The 25,283-nt window shown below is 44.8% G+C and overlaps 2 protein-coding genes across 19 annotated transcripts in view; one reads left to right on the top strand and one right to left on the bottom strand.

The window, feature by feature from the left end:
- Positions 1 to 25,283, bottom strand: part of rg (A kinase anchor protein rugose) — a 152,771-nt gene that overhangs the window by 46,361 nt on the left and 81,127 nt on the right. For 11 of the 18 annotated variants that reach the window (XM_017246871.3, XM_070282277.1, XM_070282284.1 and 8 more), the window contains exons 1-2: positions 14,839 to 15,114; positions 243 to 347 (exon numbers count right to left, since the gene is read on the bottom strand). In XM_017246871.3, the coding sequence (XP_017102360.2) occupies positions 243 to 347; positions 14,839 to 15,114 (381 nt within the window). Of the gene's footprint in view, positions 1 to 242; positions 348 to 14,838; positions 15,115 to 25,283 lie in introns of those variants that run through there. The other 7 variants (XM_070282270.1, XM_070282272.1, XM_070282291.1 and 4 more) reach the window with 1 other exon arrangement.
- LOC108128983 (uncharacterized) lies at positions 21,721 to 23,697 on the top strand. Its single transcript, XM_017246889.3, has one exon. It carries the CDS (start codon positions 21,850 to 21,852, stop codon positions 23,575 to 23,577), a length of 1,728 nt encoding a protein of 575 aa, XP_017102378.1. The 5' UTR covers positions 21,721 to 21,849; the 3' UTR covers positions 23,578 to 23,697.

The raw sequence follows: 25,283 nt of genomic DNA, 5'->3' as shown, positions 1-25,283 counted from the left end.
ATGGGTGGGAAAAGTTGAAAGGCATTTTCATGTTGATGTTGCGTTTTCATTACGCGCAATTTCGGCTGCCACGCCCACCGTGTTGTTAATTTTCTTTGATGCCGCAGCGCGAATTGAATTAAATTCTATTAAAAAGTCACCACGATTCCACCAGTGGGGGCATTCGCACAATAAAATGTATATTTTATGAGAAGAGCATATATATGTATATGGTTATATGTATGTATGACCAGAAAACTCACCTGCAGATTGGGCGGACAATGATCCAGAAGCTCCAGCATATGTTTGATATTCTGCGCATCCTGTATCACAAAATTCAATTCCATATCGAACTCACCGCCGACCAGCTGCAAAAAAAAAAAGAAGTGCGAAACAATATATCAATATGAGATAAACTTTTGTCCAGAAATGTACACAATTAGATGGTTTTTTTTTTTTTTTTTTTGGTTTGAGGTCCTTAAATACTCCATGTGTGTGCACATGGGACGGGGTAGATGGGCAAAAATATGGCAAAAATATGCGAAAAGTTGATGGCGAACACAGCAGATTTGTAATTGGCAAAGTTTGAATTGGAAATAATGGATGTGTGTCTGTGTCGGTGTCTGTCTGGGGTTCCAGCTCGACTTTTGGGAAAAACTGAAAAACAGTAAATGGAAAATGGGAAATGCCAAATGGGAAATGGAAAACGAATGCCGAAACTTTGATTACCAAAAATTAAACCCAGAGATAACAAAAGGGCTTTTTAAATACAAAATCCAGAGTAAGGCAGCCATCATTTATCATAGAAACATTCTATCAAGTCGCTGAGTAAGCCAGTTAACAGACTCCTGGCCCCATATCCTTTTTAGCCAGCAATCAGAACATCCTTTCAATGGCAACAACAATCGAAATCAAAGAGTATTGGGAAAGGAATCGGCAAAACCCCCAGTCACGTCACAAAAAAAAAAGGTTCTAACTTAATTATGCCAGGCGCCAGCAGAATCCACTTTGGCACACTGCCACGCCCTCGCACTGCCTCGTATTTTTGCCAAAAAAAAAAATTGTTTTTCTTAGGCGCTCTCTTTAATAAAATCAGCAAAATAAATTCAATAAATTGATTAGAGGCTGAAAGAAAGTGTTTCCTCTGACTCCCAAGTGTTACAAGTGTCCTTCCACACACACACACAAACACACACACACTCGCAGAGAGATAGAGAGATATAAAGTATAAATCCCCAACAGTATTTATGTCTATTTTTGTTTGTTTTTCTTGCTTTTACTTGGCGGCGAAAAAAAAAAATAGAAAAATACAAGAAAATAAAAGCAAACAACGAGGGGAACGGCGGCGTCCGCCAGTGTGGCGCCTGGACTTCAATGTCCTTCCAACCCCCAGGATTGCGCTGCCACGCCTCCACCAACACAACCACAACTCCCTACACTGAGCACTGAGCACTGAGAGTGCACTCGAAGGCTGTTTTTATAATTATTCGAAGCGTTAGCCCAGCCCCAGCCGGGATTCTACACCCACTGTTGATCCCTTTTAGTGGTTTAAGGATACGATTTGCCTTATCACCTGGCAACAAAACAACCAACCAACACAGCAAGGATAACAACAACAACAGCATCAGCATCACAATATGGCCAGCAAGCAAATCTGTTGTGAAGCGAACATAAGTCGAAATCAAAGCCGAAGTAGAAGACTTTTCCGGGCTTTTTCTTCGTACCGGGCTTGGGGGAACTTGAAATGAAAACAAAACGAGGACGAGGAGCCCCTAAGCCGCTCGGATTAGGTAGAAATTTATAATGCCCCTTTAAGTCCTGCCACCTAGAAACCACCCCAAGGACACCCCATCTCATGGTGGGGTGGCGGCTTAACAGAAAGCCTCGTGCCAGGATTTTCCGAAGAAAGCCCAGCACACAACTTGGGGCCAGTTCTTCCGAATTATTGGGTAATCAAATATATTATAAACTATTCGCTATAAGAATTCTACAAGTTACCGAAAGAAAAGCTTTCCAATCCAAAACGAAAATCTCATCTATTTTTCAGAGAAACGAAAATGAATGGAACCGTAACGGCGACGGGAAGTATACAAGTGATTCTGCGGATGGGGAGGAAAAACGCTCATTCATATTTAAATTAAACTTTGTGGAAAGTTTTTCAAGTTTTTCCCCAGCCACCCAGCCTCCCAATTAAGCCGCCCACCATCCACCATCCACCATCGTCCTGAGCGTGTCTTAGTACAAGCATTTTAAACGCCGCTTAATTATATTCGTCTCTGGCATTTTTCCCACCCACCAGCCCCATTTTCCAGGGTTTCCCCAAGGAGCTTCGCACCTTTTTCTAGCACATTTAGTCAATTTTAAGTTCATTTAAGAAAGAAAAAAAAAAAAAAGTGAAAAAGTTCTCCTCTCCTCCTTGGCTTTTTCTTTTCAGTTTTTCTTTCATTTTCCTTTCGTTTTTTTTTTATTTTTTGTAGATTTTCTACATTTCATTTGCGCTGCTGCTGCGGAAAAGCTGTGGAAACTCTGGCATTGACGTGTCGCTCCTTGTCACCTTGTTAGCCCCCTAGTCTTGGCCGCTTATTTAAAGTAAATTGAATTTCTATTTTATTTAAAATGCGCATTGAGACGCACTAAAAGTTGCTCAAGTGGCGGCAGAGTTTCCCCAAAGGGAAGGCCAGAAAGGGGCGCCGGGAAAGCGTGCCAAGTGCCAAGGGGGGGTGTGTCGAGGTGTAAAAATTACAATTTTCCACTGCCAATGAGACTGAGTTTTCTTTTTTCTTTCTCGCCGAGACAAAGGCGTCGGCGAGTTGTTGGATTAAATTAAAAAGGGGTGTGGCCCCCTTATTAAGTTATTAGGATCTCGGCTGTGAGTGATTCCTTGAAGAATCCTGGCAGGAACTGTTGGCAATCCCCCAAGCATCTTGATTGCCGCGCCTATGCAGATATTTACGGCAATTGAGTCCTGTCTTTGGATGGAGCTTTCTTCCGACTAGTTCTTCCCTCAAAAGGCTTTCTTTTTGAGAAAAAAACCTCGAAAAAAGACTGGGGAAATGGAAGAGGGAACCTGGCAGAACCTTTCAGGGAAAAAGCCAAGTCAAGCCGAGCCCGTATCGCAGCCCCTTCCTTCTGGGCTTTGTGCCGAATTTTCCTGGCTTTTCTTTTCTGCCCTCCACCTCCCGTGTCATTAGGGAATATTCGCAGTTTTCTCGTGGTTAAGCTTTTAAAACAGTTTTTGGAAAAGTACACACACAAGGCCCCGGAAAAAGGTAAAAATGTTCACCACAGTTTCATGTATTTTATTTTTATTTTTTTTTCTGCCACTTTTAAGTTTTGGTTTCGGTTTTCTTTTTATTATAATTTCTGTATGTGTGTGTGTAAGTGAGTGGGGTGTGTGTGAGTGGGGTGTGTGTGTACTTTCTTTGGCAAAAGAAAAGCCAAAAAAAAAAGAACAACAAAAAATGGCTCGTTGGGGAAATTTCGTTTCTCAAAGTTTTTTATTGTTCGGTTCGGTTTGGTTTTTTATTTATTCTTGACTTTTTTTTGTTGTTGGCACCTCCTTGAGGAGTTCCCCCCTTGGAAAAGGAAGATTACTTTTGATTGTTCTATTTGAATATTTTACAGCTGGTGGCATTTGCTGATGGCCTCATTAGTTGCGACTCCATTGGGGTCTCTGGCAAGGATCTTCGTACGAATTATTGATGATACACACACAAGATGAGATTTGGGAATGGCGCACCCACACATCATTTATCATCACAAACAATTGCCTTTGGCTTAAACAGGCACCCATAATTATTACTTTTCCACCTCCCGGCACGATTGATGGCCGACAGACATCAATCAGGCTGCCGGATTGGATTCGAATTGGTTACCAGAGACTAGACCAGATAGCAGGATTCACTAAGCATTTCCCACAGTGTTTCAGTCTTTCAACATTTCGCTCCCCATTGCCTTTAATCTGTTTTATCTGGCGCTTCTCCTTATCAATATGCAAAAGTTCCAGAAGGAGCTAGGAGCTAGGACTCCTGCTGGAGGAAACTTTGGCCAGGCAGCAGCTGATTGAGTGTATAGAGTCCAGGAAAGTTGGGGGACAAGCTGCAGGGCTGCTACTCTGCATCACTCCCAATTGTTAAGCATAGACATTAAAATAAATTTATGCCATAAAAAAAAAAGTAGGAAAGCCAAGCAGAGGGCCGGCGTGGTGTCGGATTTTTGGTGGAAAAACGTTGGAAATTGTTTATCGCCATGAGAAAGTTTTCCGCTTGTTGTCTATTTCTGCCGTTTCTGCCATACCATACTTTTCAGGGGCCACGTGTGTGGGTGTGGGTGTGTTTGGGAATTTTCAGTTAATCGAAAAAGTTAATCATCGAAGTTTCAGATGCTTGGTCACCGAAATAAAATTTATTTCATTCCCGAAAACAGAAAACAAATCGCATGCGACGAGGCTCTCGTTGAATTTAAGTAACATTTTAAGTAAAATCGGAATTAAATTAAACATCAAATGGAAAATTAAAGTACATTAGGCAAATAAGACACACTTGGCCTTCCCTTTCATCAGTCGTGTATCTGAATATCCTTTGGTCCTCACTGACAGCCCCGGCAGTCCGCCAGCTCGGCAGATACTTTGATTTTGTTGCTTGCGAGGCTTACAATTACTACCTTCTTCCCACTTGATTGGCTGTCAGGGAAGACACCCCAGAACCACCCTGGGAGCCACCCTGGGAGCCACCCTAAAGCCACCCCCAGTTACCCACAAAATGAGCTTCCTTTTGGCGGAATGGCGGAAGTTTTTCGGATTCTGGCAAACATTTTGTAGAGACGAGAAATTGCATTGCATATTATTTGCTGATTGATTGAGTGATTGATTACTGGAGAGGCTTCGCCACCTTCCAGCGTACTTTGGCAGGTGGTGGGGGTAGCCACCACCATCACCATCACCACCACCGCAAGGACCTGGCATAGCCATCACGTAGATATTTTATAGGCTGCTCCATTGAAAGCTTTACAAATTGTCATTCGAGCAGTCGAGCAGTCGAGCAGTCGGGGAGGGAGGATGCTGAGTTATTAAGTGCCAAATGACAGTCCTCTCCTTGTCCTTTGACATTGACTTGACTTGCCTTTCAAAGGCACTCGGAAAAAATACACCAACTTGTTCTAGAGCTCAAGACCAAGGACTCAGTCTGGTCGAGTCATTTTTGTTCAGTGCACCGGTTGAGAGTGTCCTCCCCCTCCCAGGAGGGCCATTAGTTTGTCATTGTCTGCGACATCCCCGACTTTGAACGTCAATAATTGAGCGTAAAATATGATTTTAAAAAAATATATAAAAAAATGTGGAAAATGTGGGGGAGAAAAGCTTTGCCGAGTGGGTGGCCGATTCTTCTCCGAGCATCTGCACTTGTCTTGATTGCTGTCTAGCCAGACTTCTGGATAAAAACGAGCCAGAACCAGAGCCAGAGCCAAAAAAAGAAAAGACCATAGGAATTCCACTTCAATTTTTTATTATTTTTATTTTTTCATTTTTGCCGCAAAAGTTGGTGGGGAATGCGCGACTGAGACTGAGGGATAAGTACTGCTTGACTGCGCTTTTCAATCTCCACAAAAAGCCAACTCAAAAAAAAACAAAATATATATATATGTATATTTTATATATATTTGGAAAAAAAAAAGAAACGAGAGAAGGGGCGGATAACAACACATTACTCGCACATTGCAGGCGGAATGAAAAATTAAGAAATCTCTCTCCTGGAAGCGAAAAACAAAAAATAATAAAAGTAATGGAGGCGGCGGCCAAAAAGACAAAAAACAAAAAAGGGGGGGAGGGGGAGAGAGTGCTTGCCAAGGATGCGAAGGATACAAAGGATGCCAAGAATGCATTTGTCGGATGCGCCAGTCCGATGGCTCCAGTTTCGACCGCAATTCATCAGGCCAACCTGGCCAGGACAGTCGTTCGAGGGGGATTCGTTTTCGAACAAATTAGATGACAGGATATTAGTCGGAGGGATTATTGATGAGAGTGCCAAGGTTCAGGATAATGGCGATCCAATGCCCTCCACTTCTTCCTGATACCCGGGTCTTTGCTGTCTGATACCCGGTACTTCCCCCTTTAATATTTAAGCTTTTTACAACTCTGGCCTGCCACGTATAACTCGAGTTCTAAGTGCCAAAAAAAAAAAATATAACTTGGAAAAAAAGGAAAAGAAAATGTCCAACCATTCCTGAACTGGTGCCGGTTGCACTCACAAATATTGCCACATTCCGTTGCACAAACAAACTGGGCAAAGAGCCCAGGCCCTCGCCGAAAAGCCGGCTAGAAAATATTGCTCCAGGTGGGCGGGGCCGCCGAAGGAAGCACTTTGCAACTTCCTTGCTGCAGTTGCTGGAGTGGCATGGTTTTATGGCTCCTGCCACTTCGTTGTGGCACAGGTAGAGAGACAAAAGAAATGGAATATTTTCACGATGCACGGAAGGGAGTTGTGCCACAAAAAAAAAACCCCACCCGGAGAGACAGTGAGCTGTGGGAATGTCCTTTTAAGTATTTTTTCTTTTTTTTGGAAATTGAACAGAAAACTAAGCCTTAAGAATTGTATATATTTCAGGGAAAAGTCGCTAGTAAATTGTTCTCTGTGTATGGCCACTCCTTTTTTGCAAAATTAGACAAAATTAGCAGGGAAGACGGGCGGAAGAAGGACGGAAGCTAAGTAAGCCAAAAGCTTAGCCAGAAAGAAAGGCACGGGAAGGACGAGACAGACGAGACTCTTGAAAGCCAAAAAGCCGCAACTAGTGCAGGATGCATGGGCCGGGGGCTAGGAGCTAGGGGCTTCCCGGGGAAAAGAAAACGGGGGCGAAAAGGTGGCCACTTTGCTTAATTAAACGCGCCAGTTTCGTTGTGGTGGTGGTGGCATGATGGCATGATGGCATGGTGGTGGTGCAGATTGAAAACTGTGCCAAGTGGCTCCAGTCGACACTTCAAGTCAACGACAACAAACACACTGCACTGCGCGAAATGCCATCCAGGAAGTACATATCTCCAATAACTCCAGTTCCCTCCTACTATCCTTATATTTATTTCAGTGACTCTACCAGTGACAGGTTTTAATTTAAATTGTTAAGAAAGAAAAAAGCCGAGTCTATGAGGAAGAAAGCCAAGGAATAGGGGTTGTCATCAGCATTTGGCATCAGCACTTTTCATTTTAGCACCTTTCAGCAATAAAATTTTCTGCACAACTCGACAATTTGAAGCGCCCAGACAAAGGAGGACACACACACTCTAATAGGTGGTGGTACAGTGACTATTCGTAGTTGGGAGATCAGCACGATGCGATAGGCACAGGTTTTCTTTAATGAAAAGCCACCCGAAAAAAGCATAAAAGTTGCAGGCGCACGAGACTCCGATGACTTGGCAGCGATAAGGATACATCCCTTTTAGACGCATCCTTTTGGGCCCAGCCAGAAGATGGTGTTGCTCCGATAAGGTCAGTTTACAGAGCAGGATACCAGCCTGGGTTTAATAACCTCTCTTAAGGCTTGAATGTTTTTTGAGGCAAAAATTCCATTCCATCAAGAGAAGTTGGCTTAAAGACAATGCTCCGACTTGGTTTGGTTCTCGGACAAGCCAACTAATTAGGTGCCAAATGAGAGAAGAAAAAAAGCCAAGAAAATAATAAAAGAGACGGCCAGAAAGTCAACGATTAGCTAATAGGACGATTGGCAGAGCCAAACTTTCGCCATTGGCCACTTTGCGAAATTGTTTGCCATATTTGCAGCTGCGGAAACTTTATCGGCCATGTTTATATACGTGCTTATATATATATATATTCTCTATCCTGTTTCCTGTATCCCGTATATACATATATAAACTGAAACTCACACGAACTAATCAAATAAACTAAACTCGAGGCAGTGGCCTCCATAGCCATAGCCATAGCCACGCGCATTGAATATAGAATATGGCCATGTCAAAACACGGCCAACAATGGGGAGTCGTGGCCAGAGTCCAGTGCGCCAATATGAAGAGTCTTTATTAAGTAGAAGGTTATATCAAGTTACACACTCGGTGGCGAAATGTGCTGCAGCTACGGCCACCACATGTGCTGCAGGCACTGAGAGAAAATTCTTTTAGTTTCTATCAAAAAATACACCAAAGGACATCTACATTCCTTATCCTGTTTCTCCAAGTGACTGACTGGTGTGGCAAAGAGCTAGCTCTCGGCGTACTCGGTGAGTTAAAGTTTGTCAAGCTGTCGCTGCCTTTCCGTGGCAAGTGGCAGACTAATTAATGAATTGGCATAAGTTTCCACCCTCCTCCGCCATCCTTGACATCCTCCCCAACACTTGATGAATGTCAAAGGTTAATGTGAAACTATGTGATCAAATATTCAATCATAAATAAGTGAAAACATGTAACCGAAAACCATAAACTCGAAGCAAGATTTTCATCAAGTTTTTGAATTCCTGTAGTGAACTATGCAGGGTTTCTTTGGGGTGGGGGCTGGTTTATTTTTTGTGCTAATTGCCAGAAACTGAAATTCCAGCTACCCAAAGGGGGGCCACCCACTGGCATCCCTTGAACCACCGAACGTGGAGGCAGCAGGCAGCGAAATTGCCGCCAATTAGCGAGTCTTGTGCGAGTAGTAGGCAATTATTATGCGCTAGATGTTGCTGCGGCTGAGGCTGGGCCAAATTAGCGACAGGGACGAAATAAGTTTAGTCCCAGCCCTCCACCCCTCCAAAGCCATTGAAGTGGTTTAGCCAGAATTGTAGCGCACTGGCCATTTATGGAAATTGCACTTTTTTTCCCAGTATCTGGCGTTCTTTTAAAGCCTCAACCCCAAATCATTAAATCACTTTATGGCCAGCACTTGTAGGAAGTTCAGAAAAACATCCTTTGGACTAGTTTGCTCCGCAAAAAAACCTCACCCCGAGTACCATAAAGTCCGCAACAAGGAATCGTATAAAAAATGTATGTGTGTGAGCACGCGTTGCCCGAGACAACATTTTAGGTTGTATTGTAAATCTAAGCCCACAAAAAAAAAAAAAAAAAAAAAAATTATAAAAAATAAAATATAAAAAGCAAGCTAGAGCTGAGAGGCAAAACAAAAAAAAAGGACATTAGCCGCATTTTGTCTTGGCAACCACACATACAAGCACTCGGCTATACACACACTAACACCAGCACACGTGTCCACGTTCCGAATGCGACTCACGTAGCCACGTAGGGCGTAGGGCTGGAGCTATACTGAAGGTGTTTTGCTGGTGTTTTTGTAGCTAGTTTAAATGCTCAACGCCATGCCATGCTCATTTTTTAGTGAAGTTTTATCCAAAAGACAAAGTCTACGACATGTACGTGCAACAATACACACGGCGCCGGATAGAGACGGGGCTAGGCGGTATGAGAGAGACGGAGCAACCAAAAGATAGATAACTAGATAGACGAGCCGGAGCACTCCGGAAGAAAGGGCCGCCGCGATATCCATTTAGATAGATGATGGTGCAAAACGAAAAGGACTAGGCATATGCATCAGTGTATCCTGCCGCTCCATCTCCCTCTCTCATTTGAGGACCGTCTCTTTCCTTCCGTCTCTTGGATGGCAAACTAACAAAAATTGCCAGAGATTCTTGACAACATTTCCAAACAGACAATGAATTTCAAGTGCCAGAAAGCCATTCTCCACCTAAATTGAATCGGTCATGCCAGCTATGCGATTCAGTTTGTAAATACTGCTAGAGAGCCTCAGGATGGAGCTCAAGGAGCGAGTGTCCTTGCTGGCAAGGCTGGCAAGCCTTTACAAGCCCAGCTGCCCAATTTGCTATTCAAATACTTGCCTTTTAGTCGATTTCTAGCATTTTGAAACTCACTCACGTTTTGTTGCGAAACCTCATGCAGGCAACACTACACGATACCCGGTACTGGCACTCACTGCAATTAGCACTTCTCCACCGCATTATGCAAGGACTTATGTTAAAGATGTCCTGCTGCTCCTTGGCTACGGCTGTTCCCAACCCAAATTACCCAGGAGAAAAGGACACTTTAGCACTTTGCGGCTTTCGACTGGCAGAATTACAAATTCAAATGCCAGACAAGTGGAGGAAATTGAGAAAGGACCTGGCCAGCGCAGGACGAAAGGACGAAGGGGCGTTCCATAATTGAAATGGAAACTGAGGTGACCGCAGAGTGACATAAAAACGGAATACAAACACATCCTAGTCGTGTAATAAAGCTAAAATAAAACAAGATTCTAAACCCATACTATGGATAGAGGAGAGTATCTATGAGATAGGTGGTATCTGTGTGTGCGTAGTGGTGCATGTTTGTGTTTGTATTTGGGTTTAGTTTGCGCTTAATAAACTGTTTAAGTTTTGAAATGTAGACGGCTCTGAGTGGCAGACAGTCGGGCCAACTTATTGTTCAAATTGTGCCACAGGCTCAGGCAGAGGCACAGGCACACACGAGTGTATGAGGCACGTATGCGAAGATACACGGATACTCAGATACACAGATACAGATACACGTGACTGCATAATAAGCAAGTGCTTGAAAGGCCTCAAAAGCAAACAACAGCAACAGAAACATCAACACGAGTGGAACCAGCCACCTCAACGATTCTGTTTGGGTTGCTGATGATGCACATCACTGCCCAGGGACGCGCAGGGGCTCTGCGAGGCACTGGGAGGTGGCAGGTGGATGCTATGGCGGATGCTATATGCTCCAGCATGTTTGCCGCTATGCAAGTGTACGCACATTTGCATAGATTCCCAGCATCACGTTCGCGTCTCACCTGGCCAAGACGGCAGCTGGCTCGAAGGACCAAAAGCGAAGCAGCTCAGCCAATAAACACCAAAGGGTATCCCGACCAAATGATGGATTGGGATTTGGGCAAAGCCTCTCCAAAAAAGCCACTCCCCGTCCAATCTGGCTTTAAGAGTGTGCTTCGTAATTATAGAGACACTCGAGATGGGAATTAATTACACAATTGGCTGGTTGGGGGGGCTGGCTGGGAGGTATCTGGCAAGGGGTCTCCGCCACATTAATTAGCGTTCATCAATCATGTTTGACCGCAGCCGAGGCGCCGAGTCAGTGGCCAAGGACACTTGAGCCACGGCCACTGGAGCCTCCCGGCTCCTTCAGGACACACCCTCAAGTCTGGCGCAAATATTGCGCAATTTGTCGTCATTATCCAGGATATTGAACCTCATAATGTGCGAGGACATCATCAATTTCAAACAAAGAATAAAAAACCAAGGAAACCGAAGAGAGTGTCCTTTTGAAAAAATTATCCCGATAAGCACTCAGGGTGTTTGGGAATCAATTAAAGTTGACACTTGGCTGGGGTCCTTTGGCTTTACTAAAGGGATTAGCGGGGAATTAGTACCGGATATCATATAGTCTATCCCCAGCTCTCCATTCTTTAGGGAGTCTTTTAATTTAAAATAGACTTTCATGTTCTTGAAAGCCAACCATTAAGCTTGGATATCCTTGTTGTACCACTGGCTCCCCAGCCTCGATTAAAAGCTGGTCGTTAATATTTCATTATTTATGCCCAGCCAGGGACAGGATAATATTTCCTTATTTAACCCACAGTCGGCAGCAAGGATAATTCAACTGGGATGGAGATAATTCACGGGCCATGGCCATGCCGAGTAAAAAAAAAATAAAAATCGAAACGAAACGTAATCGATGCGATACGATTCGATTCGATTTAAAGCCGCAATTTTCCCTTGACTCTGTTAGTCCTGTGAGTGTGCTGGTGTGCTGGTGTGTGTGTGTGTGAGTGTCAGTGGTTTGTGTGGTTTCTTTCCGTTTCTGTTCCCATTCCACGTTCCCCATCCTCCCATCCTTCCAGTAGGTGGGTTACACTTGCCCACCCATCCTTTGCATCCGTTCCATTCCGTTTCCCGCTTTCTCGTTCGTTTTGCTTCAGTGGCAGACTGAATTGACAATCATTTTACACTTGGCAGGATATTATGTAAATTGCTTTTCATATTTGTGCAACATTTAAATTTGCAAACACCCAAACACCCACGCAGACACCCGCATCCTCTCTCTCTGAAGGTAAATATATATAAGCGGATAAGAGGGCGTGGCTGGATGGCGGCTGGCAAGTAAATCACGGCGACTTTGGTAGATGGTGTTGATGTCAAAGCAAAGGCAAAAAAAAAAAAAAGGATCCCAGTATCCCAGGATCCCAGCAGCAGCAACATCATTATAACGATAGGCGGGCTGGCTGCCTGGATGGCCCAAGGGCTGATTGAATGCCAGACTGACAGAATGACAGACCAGCGGACTGAGCGAATGAATGAATGAATGAATGACGGAGTGACTGGTTGAACGACTGTCAGACAGAGAGAGCAAGAGGGGGAGACGGAGTAAGAGGGACAGCGCTAGTGTCGAGGCCTCGGGGAGAAATTAACGATGCGTGAAAAGTCTCTCGCTGATTTCAAATGGGCCATACCTATCCAGTGAGAGAAAAAAGGGGTTTCTACAAATAATATTATCATCCTTGAAATCTCCTCCTTTTTCTCAGTGCCCCCCCAAAAAAACTCGATTTAATGGGTAACCGCCCGTCGACTCGTCTACTCCTTCTCCTCCTTTTTTTTTGTGGATTTTGTTTATGCCAAACAGAGTGACTGTATCTCTGCCTCTTTCTCCGCCCCTGGGCGTGTCTCTGCCTCTTTTTTTTTATACTCTTATCCCGCTTTAGTGTTTTTGTTGTTGGTTTTCCCTGGCCCGGCACAAAAAAAAAGGGGGGAAAGCAATCGCAATGTGTCAGTTTTAATGGGCCTGCAATTGCCGCAGGCGCTTGATGTCTGTCCCCGTCTCTTTCGCTCCGTGTGCCGCTGTCTCTGTCGCCCGCTCCCTCCCAGTCTCGGTTCATACTTTTTCCAACTTGCCTGCCATCGATTGGGTGCTAAATGCATTTGCAGCGGTTCAAAAATCTCCAATTAGGCCCTGGGCACAAGGACATAGACATAGATGGGCTTCCAAAAGCCAGGCAGGTCCTCCTCCCAAAAGCCACAGGGCATGCAGGTCCTGCCCAGTTTTAATCAATCCTTGATGGATTTTATTTAATGATTAGTTGCAGCCACAAACACAAGCCACAAAAAAAAAAAAAACGTGGGAGCTCCACCTGAACTCCTGGAAGGATCTCGAGTTTCTGAAAGGATATCCAATATCCTGGTATTGATTGATGTCGACAGTCGTCTGGAGGACATGCAACCGAATGCTAGGCTAATTGGGACCCACCATCCGGCCAGCAGCATTACCGACAAAAAAGATGGCATTAATTCATTTGACCGATGTTCCATGGACTAATTGGTTTAATGTTACGCATACGCACCGTGGCACCGTGGCACCGAATGGGGCGCGTGCTGGAAATTGATGAGTCTACTTGTTTTTGCCAGCACATAATAACAGCTAATTAAACGAATGAATTTAATGAAAAAACTCACATTGATTGACAATCCAGTCGAGGCAAATAGCAATAATTAATGCAAGTATAAATTACATTTTAACACATCACTCATACGCCCCATATACACACACTCATTTCAAATGGTCTTTATGGAAATAATTTAAAAAAAGCCATTCGACATTGTATATTTACATTCGAATGAAAATTAATAGGAAATTAATAAGGGAATCGTTTAAGGTATTAAGCTTATGAATCGCGTCAATATTGGCCAAGATATAGCTATAGGAATATGCCACATGTGAGCTTCCTAGAAAAATTCGAAAAAAATCGATCGAAAAATATATTCTCAGATTTTGATGCAGATTTACGGAGAATCCATCCACAAATCATTTGAGGTACTCTGCTTAAGAATCGGATGGATATTGGCCAAGATATGGGTATCGAAAGGGTCTACAATTGCACTCCCCTCACTGGACTGCATCACTCATACGCCCCGTAAGCCGAATAAAATGTCTTAAGGAATTTAAATTTTAAAATAAAGTCTCTAAGCCTATTATGAAAAATATGAAGAGTCTATTAGACTGGTATTTAGCTTGTAGAGCTAACAATCAAGTAAAACAGGAATGCAGTTGACAAAAGTCAAACAGACATCGCCCATACGCCCCGTGTGGCAGGCGAATACTTCAGAGCTCAGAGTCGTTGGAATCACAGCCTGATTCGTTTATCCCCTTGAACAAATGCCAACAAGCTGGCCAGATACCTGGGATACCCAACCTTCGGACTTGTCGCCTCCGATTCATAAATCTGTTGGCCATTGGGGTCTTCATTAGATTCGCTTACCTGAAAGTAAAGGGAAACAGAAGGGAAAATAGCAGTTAGCTCGGCTCGAAAGTGTGTATAAAATACAAGTTAACTAAAATGTGTGAGACTAAGTGAGTGTGTATGGAGGGATGGGGATGGGATGGGGATAGAGCTCAGGATGAGGATGAGGCTGGGAAGGTGGAGGGATTATAATATGTGTAGACAGGCTGAAAATCTTTTTCGGTGTGGCCCATAAACTGGGTCAAAGGTTGCTGCTCAAAAATGTAGTTATAAAATCCGAAAATCAGCTTGCCACAGGCCGAGACCTCGTCAGGCCCCTCGGCGTGCAAAAGTATTTGCCTATTTACAGCCTATTGCACATTTTGATGGCACCCGACCAACGGAAAAAGGATACAAGAAAAAAGGACCTCTACAACACAAAAAAATTGCCAAAAACTTAGTCGAGCGCAAACCGAAAACTAAATTGAATTGTTCCCAGGAAGGGTGTGTGTGTGTTTGTGTGTGTGTGTGTGTGTGTGCGAGTGTGGGTGGGTGCCCCCACCTCCCACCACCGACTGGCCAAATTTTCCCTCTCGCCCCTTGGGTAACCCTTTGGAAACAACCATCCAGGATATCCTCCACTTACCGAGAATGCTTTGAGGAATACCAAACACTGTATGATGCCCTCCATGGTGTCGCCGGTGAGGCAGAAAGTGCCCGTCAGGTGGCGTCCTTTGCGCCCGACGGTGGCCGCCGCCAGCGAGGCATGCACCAGCGCCCTCTGTTGTGCACCGGCGGCGCCCCCACCAGCTGCCGCACCACCGCCGCCCACCTGCAACGCTGCCCCGCCCACGCTGACGGCGGCGGTGGTTAGCATGCGGGGTAGCGGGGCGGCGCGCATCAAGCGCTCCAGCGAATCCATGGTTATCGGTTATCGGTTATCGCAGTTATCGCCGATTAATCGTCGATTAATATCTTTATCGTATATTCGTGTAGTTTTCGCACAATATTTAATGTCTCGTTCGATATTGTTTAATATTTTCGCACAATAAGTTGTTTTGGATATTTTGTGGTTATTGTTTTTGTTAGTCTGGCATATCGGTAGCACACATTTTACTCAACTGCAAGGATATATATTTTTGTTGTTTTGTTTTGGATTTTGGTTTGAGGTTATCGATTAACACAGACAGTGCGAGAGAAGGAGAGAGAGAGAGCGAGTGGGGGGGGGGGAAGAAAAGAAAAAGAAAAACGATTCCAAACCGATAGACAGCCCAGACAGAAACCGAAACCGAAACCGAGAGATGGCCAAGATGGCGACTTCTTGGCCAAGAATTTGCAAACACAGCAAGTAAATGAAATGCAATTTGATCGAAAAAAATAGTTAAATAATAAAAAGTTGCATGGTTATCGGTCGGAGGCAGTCGAGCAACTGACCCACTGGATGACTCTACTCCCTCCTATATATCCACAAAGACAGCTCTACTATACTATGTAGTATATAATTTATGGCCCTAAGAAGAGCGCCAAGAAGTAGGCAACAAGATGGAAGAAAAAAAAAAATAGAAATCAACTGCGAAATGCAAAATGTCATTGTGATGACGACTTTGTGGGGCAGCATTTGGCACTTTGTATACGAGCGAAAAATAAACGAGCATACATATATATATGTATGTACGGCAAGAAGGCAACATGACAGCCACTGAGAGCATCAGTCAGGTCCTTGGTCGTCCTGGCCGCCATTTCATCCACAAACTGCTGACCGCTGACTGGGGACTAATAAAATTCAAGTTAAATGGTTGTTAAAAATTTATAGCAAACGCCTCGGCTTCCGTGTGCCATTCTCCAAGACTTTCACAACTCGACAGAGATGGCAATACTAACGAGGAGAGAGAGAGCCATACTCAAATTTCATTCCCGAAAAAAAAAAATAGTAACCCATAAATTTCAAGAGCTGTTTTTTTTATGGCCTGGAAATTGAATACAAGACTGGTTTCTAAATATTTATGAACTCTTCTTCTCTTGTTTTTTTTATTTTATTTTAAAAAAAAATAGACAAACACAAATATTAAAAGCCTAATTATCCCCCAGGTTGATAAACAGACTCTGCCACATCAAAGTGAAATACAAAGGATTACAAATTAGTGGCAGATGCACACACACACACACACGCAGAGACAAACACACCGGGAGAAAAAAAAAAGGTTGGACAACCTTAATTTATGTAGGTAAGCCCAAAACTTTTCCACAACTTTCCGAAATTGTTGAACTTTACTTTGATGCGAAAAATGGGGAAATGGACAAGGACGAGCATTTGAAGAATGGACGGAATAATTTTTGCGAAAAAGGGGTTTCCAACAAAACCAAGTGGAAACTTTTGCCGCCTGACCCACACACATCCATACTCACACACACATGTGTATGTGTGTCTCTTTCTACAACACCCCTCCATTGCACTATGGGGAATTTGCCCGATTTCATGGTATTTAGTCATTTTATCAAAGTTTAAATATTTGGGTTTTTTTTATGTAAACATATTAAAAACATATGGCTCCATATGACTCCATACCAAAAATATTAATAAACAGTGCACTTTTAAAGCTTTGCACTGTTAAAGTCAGCTGTTGCAGCCCAAAGGCACGTGTTTGAGAAGAGGCAGTTTTTGGTTAGCTACTTTGAAAGTGCGATACTTAAAAGTTAAACAAGTTATTAATTCAATTTATGATGGAAAACAATCATACTGGCTTGTATTAAATGTTTTGTGTACTAATATTTTGCTATGTGCCTGTCTTAATAATATTTAGTCAATTTTAAAACAGGTTTAAAAGGTAATTTTTTGAAAAAAAAAATTAACTTTACGTAGACTTACAAAAAAAACATATCGTTGCAACAGTGTAAGTTTAATATATGTCGTAGAGCCATTAATTATGAATAAAAGGAAATTTGTCTCAATGTGCAAAAATGCGCACAATCTGCGTAATTTCGTTTTTTGTCAGGTGTCTTCGAGTTTTCGAACGCGGAGCTTTTTGAAGTATGGCGTACGAAGACGAAGAACTCAAACCAAGAAAGATCAATTCTTGATTTTATTTCGAGCAAAATAAGTAGAAACATGGATGTTGTAAAACACAAAAACAATTTGAAAAAGAATAGCTTATTTTGCCTAAATATAAATGGTAACTGGAAGATATGCAAGAGAAAAAAAAATTTTTTTGAGAAGAAGTTTGCCAATTGCTTGCAAATTCGGAACTTAAGAGTTATATTCATTTTCTTGTCTTGTCAACTGCCAATTGATTTGGAGAAATTTGAACAATTTCGTTTTAAAACTGGGGAACAAATTGTGGATTGTTATCCATGGTTGCCAATGACGGCAACTGTTCACAAAATTATTGTCCACTCAAGGCAAATTATGGAAAATACAATACTTCCCGTTGGCTGTTTCGGAGAAGAAGCGTCGGAAGCACGCAAAAAAAGTTATAAAAAAGATAGACTGCATAACCCACGGAAGCATAGTCGTGTTAATAATTTCATGGATGTTTTCAACAGAGCCTTAGATACTTCTGATCCTGTTATTTCTTCAACAAACCCTATGAAGCGAATTCGGAAGCATAAAAGTATGGAACTTCCTTAAGAAGTTTTAAGCCTTTTATTGTGCAATTTTGAAGGCCAGGATCAAATTGAGAAAATTGGAGATGAAATTGACGATTTTTATTTTATGTCTGACGAAGACCTTGAAAATGAAAATATTTGATAAACTTATTAGTGTATTATTTGGTTTTCACTTTATCAATTTTTCTATTTGAAATAAAAAAAAATTGTTTCTAGTCCTGGGAGGGCGAATAATAAAAAAAAACCGTTTTGACAAATCTTATTTGTTTAAAAAGTTATTAATTAATTTATCCAAATGGGAGGGCGGAACCACGCCCATTTTACCAAAAAATATTTCCAACGATCTTCATAAGCCTAATGCAAAAAACCGTTTCGAAAAATCTTGTTTAGTTTAATAGTTAATAAATAATATTTCGTCAGGGAAGGGGCGGAGCCACGCCCATTTTTCTAAAAACATTCCTATCGGTGTCTATAACAATAATAAAAAAACCGTTTCGAAAAATTTTACTTAGTTTAAAAGTTATTAATTAATACCATGAAATCGGCCAAATTCCCCATAGTGCATTGCCATCTCTTTTGAAGAAAAATAAGCATACAGTTGCCAGTTGGCTCTGAGGCTCTTTGGAGCTTTTGGATTCTGCCCTGGCTTTTCCGTTGGCTCTTCCGCTTCTTGGGGCGTAATTTATCTCCTACCAGGGGCTACCAGGGGCTACCAGGAGGAGCTGGAGGAGAATCGAGGCTGTCAACAGGAGTCCTCCGTCTCCTCCTGCCTGGCAGAGGCACAAGAAAAAATTTATGCAAACCGACGTATGCCCAACAGGATGGAGGGACTACAAAATATGTTGCCAGCAGTACAGCAAGGATCCAGCAAGGAGGAAGAAAGGAGAAGGGAAGGAGAAGCAGGTCCTTGCCAGCCACTGTATTAACTGCAGCTAAATCAAACTTTTGAGCCAAGTTATGAATTATTTGCCATTGTGCAGCAGGCGAAACATTCCTTTGTCGTTGACTTTGTCCCTTTGGCAGGAAGTTCTGCCCCCCAAGCTCGTCCGCCCGTATCCTTGGGTATCCTTTTAGCCAGAGGACCATCACCACCACCACCACCACCTGCCGAGTCATCCGAGGCCAAGTCAATTTGAACAACATTTTGCCGCAGCTCTGGTTATACAAACAAGATTCCCACATTCCGAAGGCTTTTCGTTTCATTCTCTTGGCTTTTCCTTCACATTTCCACTGTTTTTTGTACTTTTTCTGTCTGTGTGTTTTTTTTTTGTCTAGCTGTGATGATTTGCCATTTGGGGACGGGTCCAAGGCACGTAAATTGAATGACCAGACCAGTTGGGCCAAAAGTTCAGGGGTGAACAGAAACAAAACACCAACAGGCGTTAGCTGAGAGAATAATCTGGCCAATGAATCGAATACTATATACCCTTGAAGATATATTCCTAAATAAATCGATAGTCCTCCGATTCAAATCTCAAGACGATAGCTTCAAAATTGTAGAAACTACATCACTGTGAAACAGATTGGCGGACAGACGGACACGCGGACACGCCTTATCCAGCTCCTAAGATGATCTAAATACCCTCTTCATGGATACAGAAGCTGGGAAGTGAGAAATGCGAAGCAAACTCTGGCAAAAATTAAGTGAAAATAATAAACCGGAGAACTGGACACCGGGTGAGGAAAAATTGAGGACATTACACACACGTTGTGTGTCCTGATGGCATTACAGTTAATTAAAGGTGAGCCCGGTCACAATATCCCGGCCCATGGCACAGTGGTTGTGATAAATCAGAGGGAATTCAATTACATTTTCATGCCAGGACGCAAAAAAAAGGGGGGTTTTTCTGAATTACTCTCTGTGGGGGGTTCGAGGTGTTGGAGTAGAAGGGTTTTTAGTGAAGGATTTTGAATAAAAAAAAATACCAAAAAGTAACTATCTAATAATAAGAGCTTCTATCTTTTCATTTTGAACCAAAAAACTAAACTAAAAATCATCCCATTCCGTTGAGTATGTGTCGAGTCCCCTGTCCACTCCTCCTTAGGTGGAAGTTGGTGCGGGGTTCCAAGTTAAAGTTCAGAGAAAACTGCAAAGTTCGCAAATGAATGGCAGGGCATTGGAAATAATGAGCCGTATTTACATTTCAAAGCGAGCAGAGGAGCGGACAAAAGTTCAGGTCCCAGTCGAAATCTGTTGGGGAATTCGCACCAAGAAGGATTCTGGATGGAGTGGAAAAAGGACTAAGAAGGGGGGGGTGGCGAGTAAATTGCGAGCTTTCGCTGCCAGGATTGCATACAATTTGTTTTATGGTCATGGCGTGCACATTAAACGCGCACTTAATCACACGCAATGGGCGTGGCAGGCACCACAAGACCTCCCACCCAGGCTACCCTTTCCATTATCCTTCAGCTTTGTTGTCGGTGGCGACAAATAAAATTGATTTTGTTTTTGGTTTCAGGCTGTTTTTTTTTACACAAAAAGAAAAGGATTTAATGGATGTACTAAGCCTAGTATTTAAGACTTGAATATAAATTAGGGAAAGCCTGAAAGTCGGGCTTAAAGACAAACTTCTTAATTTTAAACTCTGGGAACTGTAGAAGTCGAAAAACTTGCCATTTCCTGCCATAAAAATTCTATATATTTCATATAATGCCATTTGTGGCCCTTCCCCGAACACTTAACCATTTATTTTCCTATATTTCGGCTGTTGTTCGCCTTATTAAATCACTTTTATTGCCATTGAAATGTGGAAAAGTTTTTTTGTCGAGATGGCTTCGGCTTTGGTGAGTTGGGGGGGTTGGGTCGTGGGCGTATTACGTATAATATGATTTTTGTGAACAAAAATAATTCATATTTATGGCAACTTTTGCTCAGTTCATTGGCAGTTGTCGAAGGAAATCATCATTATTATCGGCAACGGCAACGGGAGAAACATCATCATCGCAATGATGTCTGAAGTAAATGATATTCTGTGGCCATTGTGGCTGAATATTTTGCGGATTTCGCTCCAAGTGGGTAGTGGGTGTGGTGTGGTGTGGTGTGGTGTGTTGTGCTGTGTCCATGGTGATGTTACCATCCAATCCAATACCCCCGTCCGCCATCCAATAGAACATCCATACAATCAGTGCGCCCCGGGGCGGACAGGAGTGACAGGCGTGCCAGGATGCCAGGATGCCAGAATGCCAGAATACCAGAATGCCAGGACGATGTCTTTGTGCGCCTGACAACAACGGTCACAAATAGACAGGATAAACAATGCGAAAAGCATTGTTGTTGTTGTTGTTATTCCAGGGATGAGGACAGGTGCGACCTGTGCGCCTCGAAGACTCAAAGGATTCGGCCAAAGGATTCGGATTCAGAACAAAGGACAAAAATTAGTCGCTATTAGCCGGCGAGTCAGGCTCTGACAAATTCATTTTCAGAAACAAAGCCAGCCTGACGAATAATCTTTGACTGTGACAGGCACTCCCTCCCGCTCCCTCCCCCACCTGCAGGACATCTATTAACTTCTCTTCCCCCAAAATATTTTAAAGTAGTCTCACAGCTAATTATCCTTTTTTTTTTATTTTTACAGCTCGCCACTAATCTGTGACCCCTCCGCACTCAGTCACAGGCCTGCAGCGAGGCGTGTAATTAAATTTTCATGCCTCCTGGTTGGGGTGGGTAGGCGAGGGGGCGTGGCTGGCAAAGGCGCCATTAGAGTGGTCCGAAATGCAAGCCTCAACGCCTTCGAATGCAGGGCGAAGCAGGCGGAAGTAAATGCACTCCCTCGGCCATAAAATATTAAATATTTTTTGCAGTCCGCCCGCCCCTTGACCCACAACCCTCGAGTGTGGCGGCGATGAATGCTTTAGTTTTCATCCAAAAAAAAACCCCAGCCCCGGCAGAGTCGGCTCTCGGATTAAATTCAGACTCTCGGAGTGTCAGATTGTGGAGGCAATCCAACAAAACATCCGAAACAGGCAACCAGATCAACACAAACAGACTTCCAGCGACCAGTCTCCGATATTATATTTCTTACTGCCCAACTGCCGATAGAGAGTCCATCCCAAGATGCCGATGGTGATGCCGTGTCGGTCGCGGTCGGGAACCAAGCTCCCGCCCGACTGCTATGACCGGGTGCGGCGGCCCATCTACGTGGAGGCACCGGCCCTGGCCGCGATCGTGGAGGAGCCGCAGTGCGGCAGTCGGCGCGACAAGCCCGTCAAGCCGAAGGACCAGCGTCGGCCCCTGCCCCCGGGCACCCGCCCGCCAGGACCCCCGCCGGTGCCCGGGCGGCAGAAGGCGGCCGGGGGCAAGGCGCCCAGAGGCCGCAACTATGACGGGGCCAAGGCCACGTTCTTCCACATCAAGGGCCAGTCCTGGGAGTCGAAGGGCTATGCGGAGCTGTCGCTGGCGGAGCTGGAGCGGATGCGGGCCCAGAGGCCGAAGACCACCGAGGAGCGGCGGGCCGAACAGGATCGCCGCATGGAGGAGCAGCAGTACCACACCGCCGAGGCGGAGAGGATGCGCAACTACTACCACGACATCGACGAGCAGCGGCGGGAGAAGGAGCGCGAGGCGGAGAAGCAGCACGACGTGGAGGCCGACGAGGACGTGGACGAGGAGCGGAGGATCGAGGCGAAGCGCCTGCAGGTCCTCCACCGCGCCCTCGACGCCAAGTACGAGGCGGACGAGCGGGTGAAGGAGGCCACCCGGGCCATCTCGGAGGCCAAGTGCAGCGCCATGTGGACGGCCCAGATCCAGGAGCGGAAGCTTCTCAACCGCATCCAGAGCGACCACGACGAGGAGATGGCCCGCAAGAACCTGGCCTACAACAACGCCAAGTGGGGCACCGTCGAGGAGAAGGACCAAGCGGAGGAGGAGCGCCGCAAGCAGTTCGGCATGGCCGTCCGCGAGCAGATCAGCGACCGGGAGAAGCTCCGCTTCATGGCCCAGGACCGGCTGCGGCTCGAGGCCCGCGACATGCGGGCGTTCATCGAGGAGAACAAGAAGGCCGAGGCCGCCGAGGTGGAGAACATGTCGCGCCGCAAGTCCGCCTACCGCGACGAGCTCAACAAGTACATCAAGCTGCACCGCAACTTTGTGCGGATGATGTGCGAGCAGGACCAGCGGGACGAGACGCGGGCCTACGAGTACCTGAAGCTCAAGGAGAAGGAGCTGCGCGCCCAGCGGGCCGAGAAGGAGGCCATCGAGGCGGACGCGAAACGGAAGCGGGACGTCCTCTTCGCCGTCGGCCAGAAGATCCTCGACGCCAAAGACAACCGCGAGGAGATGCACTTCCTGGCGGAGCACGAGCGCCTGGAGCGCAAGTACCGGGAAAACGAGCGCATGGCCGCCGAGAAGGAGCGCCGCATGGCCGCCGAACTGAAGCGCGGCAACCTGGAACAGATGGAGCACCTCAGCAAGATGAAGGCCTGCTACTATGTGCAGCGGGAGCGCGAGCTGAAGGATATGATCGCGTACCGGGCCAAGCTGGAGGAGCAGCTGAAGCGGGAGGCTGACGAGCAGGCCCAGAAGAAGGCCTGCCTCCGCACCAGTGTCGCCTGCCAGATCGAGGAGCGGGAGAAGGCCCGCCGCCGGGAGCTGGAGATGACCAACCTGACCTTCGAGCGGGACAGGGCCGCCGAGGCGCTGCGCCAGAAGGAGATCGACACGGTGATTGCCGTCAAGCTGGACGACCTCCAGAAGCGCGGATGTCTGCCCAACCAGGCGGTCCGATCCCTGAAAGGACGTGTGGCCAATGCGGGCAACAAGAAAATGGGCTCCGAGTACAGTTAGTTGGGGCTAACGGGACACAGGAGCACAAGGACTAGGATAAGAGAACACGTTGACAATGGCATAGTTGGATTTTGAATAAAAATTAAAAAAAAAAAAAAAATAGACATCAGCAAACAGAAACAGACTCTTATCCCTTCGGAGCCAGTCTGTTCTAGAAAGAGACAGTCTGTTGGCATTAGAAAGAGACGGCTGACAGCCGACAAAGTTGCGCTTTACCTCAAATGGCAGAAATTCCATGGAAAGTTGGCAGCTGGAAAAATAATTAGCTCTGCAGAAGTTAGTAATGCGAAGAGCCATTCCAACTTTAGTTCCAACAAAGCTTTAAAAATCAACAACAAAAACCTAAACACGGGCTAGTATAAATCACTAAAAGGGGCGTGGGCCACGCCCACTCGGCACGAAGCTATCAATTTTGTAAAGTCAGAGTCACTGGCGAGATTAATTGAGTTGGATAACTGGCGGAGGGGTAATACGTCTTGGGGAATTAACCCGCAAAGGATGACTAAGGGAGAGGTACCTACACACACACATACACACACTCATCCACCCACACACACATACTCTCTCAAGGATTAAGTTAAAATTAAGCCGAGGCTGAGTAGCAGGCATTTGTTTCACTTAAACTCTGTCTTAAAGCCAGCCAGCCGTGGGTATTGATTCGATTTTGTGGAAATCCAACAAGATAGCAGCCCATGGGTTAAGCTGTTGTCAATGGGTTAAGCTGACCGTGACTGTGGGTCATTTCTCATGGCGGGTTAATGATGCAGAAGAATATTGCCCTTGAGAGGGGCAGAGAGTGGGTTAAGACTGCAGGGGGGGAGTGTAGGGGAGTGGGGGGGTTATATGGCTTAAATAGTCGGCATGATGTAGCATTTATGTCCAACACACACACACACTCTCACACACACTAGCAATATAATTGCCAGTTCCTGTCCGCTGTGCAGAAAACAAAAATCATAGCATACTTTTCTGGGAGGCCATCCTTAGCGAAGCAAGGAGCAGGCAGCAAGGATATATGGATTATAAAAAAAGTATATAAATAAAGCAAAAAATAATGCTTTCAACTGCTACATTGTTGACCACAACTGTTAGTGCCGAAAATTATACATACACACTCCAGGCATCGGAAAGAGGAGGAGGAGGGTGGCGGGATATACATATACATACATATGTGTGTGCAAGGGTGTGCGTGGTTTAGGGGGTGGTCCTTGGTAAAAACAAACAATAGTAAAACTGATTAAGTCGGGGAGAACCACATCAAGCTAAACGATGATGAAGAAAAGACCAAAAGATTACGAACATTGAGCGTTGAACGCCGAGCACGGAGCACAAAGCCAGAAGACAAATGGGGTATATGGGGGGGGGAGAACAGGCTGGGAAGCAGGAGGGGACAACTAAGGGGGGGATAGAAGTTAACTTGATGCGGGCCAAGGATACACAAACACACATGGTCACCAGAAACGAAAACAGAAAAACAAGGGTAAGGCCCAACCCACTGGTCGAAATGTGAAGAATAAAAGAACAGAAGGACTCTACCACACACCAGACACATACATATACATATATATCGAATAATTGAAAGGATATACACATAGACAGCTATCTATGTAGTGTGAGGCACAATTTGTATGATATGATAGTAATGTTCTGCAGCTTCCTGCTCTATCCCTTCATTTTTTATATTTTGCTCCTTTTTGTGTTACGCC

This window comes from Drosophila bipectinata, chromosome XL, assembly GCF_030179905.1.
Source record: "Drosophila bipectinata strain 14024-0381.07 chromosome XL, DbipHiC1v2, whole genome shotgun sequence".
In the NCBI taxonomy this organism is placed as follows: Eukaryota; Metazoa; Arthropoda; class Insecta; order Diptera; family Drosophilidae; genus Drosophila; species Drosophila bipectinata.
This window is presented reverse-complemented; position numbering and strand designations above follow the sequence as displayed.

What these genes read in the sequence shown, in the direction of transcription:
- LOC108128983 (XM_017246889.3), top strand. Translation starts at nt 21,850, where the DNA reads ATGCCGATGGTGATGCCGTGTCGGTCGCGGTCGGGAACCAAGCTCCCG.